We start from the raw sequence: 10283 nt of genomic DNA on the forward strand, positions 1-10283 counted from the left end.
GCTATAACTATCAGGCATTGGTAAGACCACACCGACAGTATTGTGTACAGTTTTGGTCTCCTTATTTAAGGAGGGATATGTTTGCACTGGAAGCATTCAGAGAATGTTGTTTCCTGGAATGAAGTGGTTGTCTTATAAGGAAAGGTTGAGCAGGTTGGGCCTATACTCATTGGAGTTTGGAAGAATGAGAGGTGATCTTATTGAAACGTAAGATCCTGACAGGACTTGACAAGGTGGATGCTGAGAGGGTGATTCCTTTTGTAGGGGAATCTAGAACTAGGGGACGCAGTTTCAGATTTAGGGTCTCCCATTTAAGACTGAGATGTGGAGAAATTTCTTCAAGGGTTGTTTGTCTCTTGAATTTCCTTCCCTAGAGAGCAGTGGAGGCTAGCTCATTGAATATATTCAAGGCTGAGTTAGACAGATTTTCGATCAACAATTGTCAAGGGTTATAGGGGAGAAAGCAGGAAAATGGAGTTAAGGCCACTATCAGATCGGCCATGATCATATTGAATGACTGAGAGTTCTAGGATTTTTACCCCGTGTCAGTGAAGCAAAAGCGTTAGAGCTCTAAGTCAGGATGGTATGTGGCTTGGAGTTGAACTTACAGTGGTGATGTCCCCACATCCCTGTTGTCCTGTTCTTCTAAATGATAGAGGTCACAGGTTTGGTAGATGCTGTCAAAGGGGCTTGGCGCATTGCTGCAGTGCATCTTGTACACACTGTTGCCACTGTGTTCCGGTGATGGAGGGAGAGAACATTTTAAGGTGGTGCATGGGGTGCCGATCAAGAGGGCTTATTTGTGCTGCATTGTGTCAACCTTCTTGAGTGTTGCCAGAGCTGCGTTCATCCAGGCAAGTGTAGAGAATTCCATTGCACTGTTGACACGTGCTTTGTCGACAGAGTCAAGAGGTGAGTTACTTGCTGCAGAATTCCCAGCCTCTGACCTGCTTTTGTAGGCACAGCGTTTGTATGGCTGGTCCAGTTCAGTTTCTGGTCAATGGAAGCCCCCAGGATGTTGACAGAGGGGGATTCAGCGACTATAACGTTGAATGTCAAAAGGAGGTGGTTGGATTCTTCTCTGTTTGGGGATAGTCATTGTCTGGCACTTGTATGGTGTGAATGTTATTTGCCACTCATCTGTGGAGTCAGGAATGGTGCTGAACATTGTGCAATCATCAGTGAACATCCCTACTTCTGACGTTATGATGGAAGGAAAGTCATTGATGAAGCATCTGAAAATGGTTGAGCCTAGGGCACAATCATGAGGTGCTCTTGCAGCAATGTCATGGGACTGATATGATTGGCCTGCAACAACCACAATCATATTCCTATGTGTTAGGTATGACTCCAACCAGTGGAGAGTTTTCCATCTGATTCCCATTAACTTCAGTTTTGCTGGGGCTCCTTGATACCACACTTGGTCAAATTCTGCCTTGATATCAAGGGCAGTCATTCTCAGCTCACCTTTTGAATTCAGTTCTTTTGTCCCTGTTTCGGGCTGTAAAAGGTCTGGAACTGTGTGGCAGTGATGGAACCCAAACTGAGTATTGGTGAGGAGATTATTGCTGAGTAAGCATCGATGCATGTTAGCACATGATGATCATGAAATTATAGGATTGTCGTTACTGAACCAGATGGGCTTCAGGGAAGCAAATCTGCTGTACTGGTCTGGCCTCCATGTGACTCCAGATCCAGAGCAATGTGGTTGACTCTTAACAACTATCTGAAATGGCCTAGAAAGCCACTCAGTTACACCCAAATCATTACTGAAATGTTGAATAAGACTAAAACCAGACTGACAACCTGGCATCGACCTAGGCACCAGAAATGACAAAAGCAGACTCTGCCCAGTTGACTCTGCAAAGTCCTCCTCACCACCATCTGGGGACTTATGCCAAAATAGGGAGAGCTGTCCCACAGACTAGTCAAGTGCCGCAGCCAGACAACCTTTCTCACTGGATCATGCCTTTCAGCCAACCTCCCAGATTTCTCCATCACAATCCCACCAGAGCTGGTGGCACAGTGGTATACTCAGCATTAACTCCAGATCCCATGAAGTCTCAGCATCAGAACAGACATGGGCAAGGAAACCTACCACAGGTGACCACTGCTGCCCTCCTACAGCTTTTGGAAGAAGCACCATGGGTAGCAAGGGTACAGAATGTATTCTGGGCAGGGGATTTCAATATCCTTCACCGCACTAACATACATATGAACATGCAAATTAGAAGCAGGAGTAGGCCACTCAGCCCCTCGAGCCTGCTCCACCATTCAATAAGATCATGGCAGATCTGATTGCAACCTCAATTCCACATTCCCATCTGCCCCGATAACCTTTCACCTTGCTTATGAGAATCTATTTAGCTCGCCCTTAAAAATGTTCAAAGACTCTGCTTCCACTGCCTTTTGAGGAAAAGTTCCAAAGACTCACCACCCCCAGAAAAGATTTCTCCTCATCTCTGTCCTAAGTAGATAATGCCTTATTTTTAAAAGTGACCCCTAGTTCTAGATTCTCCCACAAGAGGAAACATCCTTTCCACATCTACCCCGTCAAGACCCCTCAGGATTTTATGTTTCAATTAAGTCGCCTAGTACTCTTCTAAACTCCAGTGGATACAAGCCTAGCTTGTCCAACATTTCCTCATAAGACAACCCTCCCATTCTAAGTGTTAGCCTAGTAAACCTTCTCTGAACTGCTTCCAATGCATTTATATCCTTCCTTAAATAAGGAGACCAATATTGTACACAGTACTCCAGATGTGGTCTCACAAATGCCCTGTATAACTGAAACTCTTTCAAGTTATCAACAGTCACAGATTGCAACTCTTTCAAGTACAATCACAGTTCTTGGTTTCCAGGAGTGGGACATGAACCCACAACCCTCTGATTCAAAGGCAAGGGTGCTATGAACTGAGCCACAGCTGACACCTCTCCTGTGTAACTGAAGCATAACCACTCTACTTTGTACTTAATTCCCCTCTTAACAAGCGTTAACATTCTATTAGCTTTCCTAATTACTTGCTGTGCCTGGAAGGTGGTCTCCTCAATGTTGGTGCTTGCTCTCATCCTGGCAGACAATCTTGTGAAAATTCTTTCCCTATCTATGGCTTTAACTATCCCAATGTTGAAACAAATTTCAAATGTGACTTATAATTACAAGAGCAAACTTGGCTTAGTTAAATCATTTAGTGTGATAGCTGGGATGACTGTCACTAGTCACAGAATCACAGAATTGTTACAGCGCAGAAGGTGGCCATTGAGCTGGGTTGTTTCTGTGGCCAATGTGGGCTGCACCACAACTGCTCCATCTCCCTCTCTTTCCAAGTCTGACTGTAGCTGTACCTCTAGATCTTCTGGTGCGACATGATAGTCGTGTTCCTTGCCCACGGGAGGCTTCTGTTTGCATTTTCCCCAGCTGCAATTAAACAGCAGCAGAGGCAGCACCATAAGTAACAGCCAGTAAACACTCCGCAGAAAATGAACAAAACCTTTGCCCACCAGCTAGGATGGACGATGTATGCATTTACATTGTTACATTTAAATACCAGGAGCACCACTATTAGTCAAACTGGTCAAATCCTGAAGGACATATCTGCCAAACTGGGCCTGCAGCAGGTGGTGAGAGAACCAACGCAAGCCTACTTGACCTAGCCCTCACTAATCTACCTGTCGCAGATGCATCTGTCTACGACAGTATTTTTAGGAGTGAACATAGCACAGTTCTTCTGGCGACAAAGTTCAGTCTTCACACTGAGGACAACTTCCAATATGTTTAGTGGCACTATCACTATGCTACATCGGATGGATTCAGAAGAGATCTAGCAGATTAAAATTGGGTATCCAGGAGACACAGCTATCAGTAGCAGAATTGTATTCAGCCACATTTTGTCACCTCATAGCCTGGCATATCATTATCATCAAGCCAAGGAACTACACCTGGTTCAATAAGTGCAGGAGAGCACCTGACATACCAAAAATTGGTATAACAAACTTCTAGCCCAGTAACATTACCTCTATGCTGCTGTTCCTGTTTTACCTTTCAGGCTTGATGGAAGAAAGTTTTATGATATTTGTCGTGCCAACCATTGGTTGGTTTATCTGCAAAGTCTGTGGAGGTGATTTTCTGGGATTCGGTGTAAACCCTTCTGATTTTCTAGAATTCTATGATATGTGCATTGCACTACAGCTTCAAGTGGCGGAAATGAGGTTTCTCCGCAGGGTTTCTGGGTGTACTCTCCAGGACAGGGTGACGAATTCGGCAACCTGGGAGAGCCTTGGAGTAGAACGCTGCTCCACTGGATCGAGAGGGGCTAGTTGAGGTGGTTCGGACATATGATAATGATGCCCTCTGGTAGGCTCTTGCTGGAGCTGTACCAGACATGGCCTACTGAATAGATACCTCAAGGCCGACCCAGGACAAGTTGGAGGGATTACACCTCTCGGCTGGCCTGGGAACGCCTGGGAATTCCCCATGAGGAGCTAGAATCTGTGGCTAAGGACAGGGAAGTCTGGTCGGCCCTGCTCAGCTTTCTGCCAGAAGAAGCAGTGTGAAAATGGATGGACTACAGATTCCCAGAATTCAAGAGTATGATTTGGGAAATAACTGCATACATTTGATCATCAGGAACATAGGCCCAGATCTTGCAGTCTCCAGATAGTCAGAGACCATATATACCCCCCAAGATGTGCTGTGGGACCCCTCTGAGGTCCCAGTGCAGTGACTCCATGGGAATTGCCTGAGAGGTTTGAACTTTTGACGGGCGATTACCCTGCTACCTAAGACCCTCTGATTAAGTTTCCAACTCTGAGTCAGAGTTGGAGACTTTGGATAGTTCCGACTTACTTAACTGGGTAACTACCCAGGAAACGTTAGACAGATTAAAACCTAGTCTGATATCTGGATAAGTAAAGAACTGAACCCCCCCTCCCCCACCCCTCCACAATGACACGCTGATCCCCTCTGACTCCCCGCCTACCCCCTGCCTGCACCCCCTCCCACTGATCCTCCAACTCACACTGACTCCCTGGACTCTCCAACCCCTGCCGGACCCTTCAACCACTCCCCCTTGACCCCCCCAACTCCCTCTGACATGACAAGTCGCCACCATCTGACACCGAACTACAGCCCCCCCGCTGGACTCGACCTGACTAGCCCCCAACACCCAATGCCTGGCCCCACCACTGACTCCCGACCTGACCTCGCCAGTATTATGAGTCATTCCTGGAACATGGACACATACCCTAACAAAGGCGATTCGTCCCTCTGTCCTAAAAACTTTTCTTCGATTAATTTCAGAGGGCTTCCTAGCTCATGTCCATAAATTAATTCAAAAGGCCTAAAACCAGGAGATTCAGTTGGTGAATCTCGGGTAGCAAATAAAAGAAAATCCAGTCTTTTGTCCCAATCATGGAGATATTCATGACAACGTGCTTTAATTGTTGTTTTGAGAGTTTAATGGGTACCTCTCTAAAGTGCCCTGTGTTGTGGATGATATCCTGTGGGTTTTAACTGTTTTATACCCAAACTATTCACTATGTTTTGAAAAATTGTAAATATAAAATTGGAACTTTGACCTGACTGGATCGCCACTTGTAATTCATATCGAGTAAAAAATTGGGTTAACTTCTGTACCACTACTTGAGCTATATTTGTTCTTAAAGGGATGGCCTCTGGAAATTGAGTTGTCATATCCATAACATTAAGGATATACTGGTGTCCTGCTTTCATTGCCCACACAGTCTACTAACACCAAACTAAATGTTGCCTCAAAAACTGGTATAGGAATTAAGGGTGCTGGTTTGATTGCATTTTATGCTACAACTTGATCTGTGTATTTTCTGTCAGGGCTCTTTCTGCTGAATCACCCTTATGTATCCCAATAAGTCCCATGGATTTCCTATGGAACTTCCAGCAATCTGCACAAATGTGTCCCACCTTGTTACAGTGGAAACACTTGGTCCTTCAAATGTCACTTACACCTTCAACACCTTCTTTTCTGGTATGAGAAAGAGTTTCTGACGAATTCCAAGCTATCCCTTTTCTTCTCTGGCTACTTGCCTTCTTTTCACTTTTCTATCTTCTATCTTTCTTGGGTTTATAGGGGTAACGGAAGAAGGGTTTAGATTTATGGACCAGTTCATAATCGTCAGCCATCTCCGCTGCCTCTGGTCATCAACATGGGTTCTAACTACATGAGGGAGTGAATTTTTAAATTATCCCTGGAGAATTATTTCCCCAAGAGCTTCATACGTTGTCTTTACCTTTAGCACCTGCTATCCAACAGTCAAAATTACTTTGCTTTACCCAATCATTCAATATAGGTCTGGCCAGGCTCTTTCCTTATGTTTTGGAATTTCTGCCTGCATACCTAGGGGACCAACTCATGCGCACCAACAATAGCCATATTTACTGCATCATAATCCATAGAAACCTCTTCTGAAAGTGAAGCATAAACCTGATGAGCTGCATCCACCAACCTACTCTGTAGAAGCAATGTCCAGATTTCTTTTGGCCACTTCATTTGCTTAGCTACCTTCTCAAATGAAATAAAGAATGTCTCTACATCCCTTTCTTTGGAAGGGCTTGCACAAATTTAAACATCTCCCCACTGGGGGTTAGGTTGGGGCTAGTTTTTTCGAAATCATAACTTTCCTCATCATCTGAGGCCTCTTCTTTTAATGTCACCCTTTTAAGCTCTCATTCCCTTTCTCTCTCCTTTGCCTCTCTTTCTTTATCCCTCTTCCTTGCCTGAGATTCCAGTTCCAGCTTCTTAAACGCTCTTTATTTATCTTTTTCCTCTCTCTCAAGCCTTTTCAATTCCAATTCTGTTTCCTGTTCAAGATGCTTAATTCGCTACTGGGTCCTAGCTAACTCAACTGACTCACTCCCTGGAGAATGTGGTCTCTCTGGTATCCCTTCCAATTTCAAATGCTGCGCTATTACCACAATTATGTCTGCTTTCTACGGTTAATTCTAACTTCAACTTTTCCGCCAATTCCATTAGCTGAGCCTTGGTTTCTTTTTGTAAACCAGTCAGGGATAAATCTTCCATCTTTAGAAAAGTCTTAGCAAATTCCAAAGCCATTTTGGTTTACCTTTTACCTGTCCTTTTATTCTTTACCAATGATTAGTATTCAGTGTCCAATCATCTCTCTGCGTTTCAAGTCCCACAAGAGCCCTCAGTCTATGTTACAACTGGGATGGGAGGAGTGCACAGTTTGACTAGCCCCACTCCTCTACAGCGTGCACTGTTAGTTTAAAAGTTTGATTCACTCAGCAAACTGTTTACCTTTGTTACTGTTACCCAGGATGAAAGAGACTTTAACCAGGTTTCTTTCAATCAACAACAAACTTATTGATTTATTATAACACCAGTCTTGTCAAATAGAAAGACAAAGCCTATCAACATACAGTATGAAATATGAGAGAGTACTGAATACTCTTTTGCGATACCAAAAGTCTCTCTCTCTCCCTCTCACACGCATGCATGCATGCATGCACACACACATATGCACACACACACAAAAAAAATAAAAATAGAGGAATTCTCCAAAGATTCATGTCAGTGGTTCAGGGGAAAAGCAAAGACGATGGAGTCCTTGAAATAGCATTTAGGTTATACAGTCGTTCTTTCAGCGCTGATCTGCAAAACAATTGATGACTCTTGCGCTGTTTTTCAGGCAGGCTCAAGGAACACTTGCAGGTACTCAACCCCAGCATGTAGAGCAACTTAGGAGCAGTTTATATTCACTTCTGGCTCTGGACTGCAGAAAAAGCTGCTGTCTCCTTTTCACAAGCAGCTGCTCCTTCTCCTTATCGCAAAACCAAAACCAACTTTTAACCACAGTTTTCCAGGCATGTTTTTTTTTCAGAGCCATAAACTACCAAAACTACCAAACTACCTTTGTACCCAATTCACCAGGGTCAAGAGGTTTCCAGCTTCTTTAAAACTGCTTAATTACCTTTTCAAGTAAAAGGATGTCTTTCCAGGAATAGCAATGAGTCCTGCATTAGCCCTTTTAAGGAACAATGTATTTTAAAAACACAAATTCTTCCAGAATGTTTTCAGTCCATGAAGATTAACCATTTTCTGTGACTAAAGTGTTCATGACACTAGCCCCAACCACCCGACTCTTCTCTCCTGTCCCTCCCCCCTCCAACTCTCTGACTACTCTTCCTGAATGGACCTGATTAGCCCCCACTGCTTGGCTATTCCCCCCGACCGACTGCACCACTCTACCCCTTTACCCACATGCCTCACCTTACCCACTCTATACCTTTAACCACTTACCTCACCCACCCGATCCACTCACCCATCCTACCCTCCCTTACACACTTACCTTCTCGCCGTAGTTTTTCAAGGAAACTTTGGGACATTTAAACCCTTAGCAGAGTGTGGCAGCTAGTGCCATAAAAAGGGCGTGTGGCTTCTGCGCAGATTCCCTCTGCTGCTCTTTCGAAGTTTCCTGCACTGACTGAGCTCTGCAGGATCCTCCATCAGAAAATTGCCCTGAAAAATCAGAAGAAGGTAAGTGTGTATTTTGTCTGATCGAGGTCAGAAATAGGGGTTCTGACCCTGAACACAAGGTTTGGGCCATTACCTCAATAACACTTTGACACCATGGATTAATATGAGCCTTATTGGTATCCACAGTTTATTAGCAAGCCAGTTGATGAATTTACCTACTGAGATCTTGAGGAAGCTTGAAAAAAGATGCTATAACTAAAAAAAAAACAGTAAAATGGCAATGACAAATGAAAGGGAACTGAACTGCAGGAACAATAAAATGTAGAAATGAGAATCTTGAATGAAAAGGAGAAAAAGATATGAAAGAACAGGAAGACTCAACAAAAATTTCAGAATGAAGAAATAAATGTTCGAAATTAAATTTCATTACAGATACAGATTTTGGAGGACCATAAATTGTCCAAGTAAAGCACCTTCACCAAAGTGCCATATCCCACTTCATGATGTTGGATGCATCGAAAAGGGACTGAAAACTTTTATTCGTATCAGCACAAGTTGATTTGGTAACTCCGTAGAACTGTACATTGTAACTGTTGAGCAGTTGTTACACCATTAAATGCAAATCAGTGGTTCTCCTGCCTTCATGGACTTAACTATTTATTGTGATGCTTCAGGAAACAAAGTCTGGACATTGCTGCTCTTTTACCAAGAGGGACTTGGTGAGAAAACATTCAGATACAGCACATGTTCGTTTTGATTTTCATGTTTTTACTAAAATAACAATTTTAGATGTATAAATGTTGGCTGCTTTGTTCTTCACTGAAAATCATTTGTTTAACGTAATATGGAATAATTGAGGGAAGCTTGGCATTTCCATGTTAGAGCTATGGTTACAATCATTAGGTGAGAGGGAGGCAGCTTGCCCTATTTGAATTGTATATTCTGGTTGAAAGCAGAAAGGAGCGAATGTGAAGAAATCTGGCATACTATTCTGTTCTGCTCATCAGAGTTTAAAGTGTAAACTTGTAAAATGGGAAGCAGCTTGTAAATTGTGCATAAAAGTTTGAAAAATACCTGGCCTTTAATATGGTCTTGCTTATTCTTTGAATGCAGAACTTTTTTTTAAGTGCACATAAATGTAATTCATGTATATATTTTTTAGGGAGAGGAAATCAGACTATTGCTTTTCTTTACTGTATGTACCCAGTTCAAGTCCCACTCCAGGGCTTGAGTACAAAAATCAAAGCTGACACGCCAGTGCAGTACTGAGGGAGTGCTGCATTGTCGGCAGTGCTGTCTTTAGGATGAGATGTTAAACCAAGGTCCCATTTTGGCTCAGGTGGATGTAAAGGATCTGATGGGACTATTTTGAAGAAGACAAAGCAAACTGCTTGTTTGGCACCCCTTCCACAAACATCCTCTCCCTCCACCACTGACGAACAGTGGGAGCAGCGTGCGTGCCATCTACAAAATGCACTGCAGAAACTCACCAAGGCTTCTTAGGCAGCACCTTCCAAACCCACAACCACCACCATCTAGAAGGACAAGGGCAGCAGATACATGGGAACAACACCACTTGGAAGTTACCCTCCAAGCTATTGACCATCCTGACTTGGAACTATATCGCTGTTCCATCACTGTCACTGGGTCAAAATCCTGGAACTCCCTTCCTTACAGCATTGTGGGTGCATTATGGACTGCAGCGGTTCAAGAAGGCAGCTCACCACCACCTTTTCAAAGGCAATTAGGGATGGACAATAAATGCTGGCCTAGCCAGTGATGCCCAAATCCCATGAATGAATAAAAAGAAAT

The 10283-nt window shown here is 43.6% G+C and overlaps 1 protein-coding gene across 3 annotated transcripts in view; it reads left to right on the plus strand.

The window, feature by feature from the left end:
• LOC144696691 (protein FAM118A-like) overlaps positions 1 to 9544 on the plus strand; it is a 75131-nt gene extending 65587 nt beyond the window's left edge. For all 3 annotated transcript variants that reach the window (XR_013580226.1, XM_078568293.1, XM_078568294.1), the window contains one exon: positions 8904 to 9544. Coding sequence is in view for 2 of the 3 variants with exons in the window: in XM_078568293.1 (XP_078424419.1) it covers positions 8904 to 8926 (23 nt within the window). In the remaining variant the exon portion in view is untranslated. The remainder of the gene's footprint in view (positions 1 to 8903) is intronic.
• Positions 9545 to 10283: the final 739 nt, after the last annotated feature.

The sequence above is a fragment of the Cetorhinus maximus genome, chromosome 22, assembly GCF_964194155.1.
Source record: "Cetorhinus maximus chromosome 22, sCetMax3.hap1.1, whole genome shotgun sequence".
Classification (NCBI taxonomy): domain Eukaryota; kingdom Metazoa; phylum Chordata; class Chondrichthyes; order Lamniformes; family Cetorhinidae; genus Cetorhinus; species Cetorhinus maximus.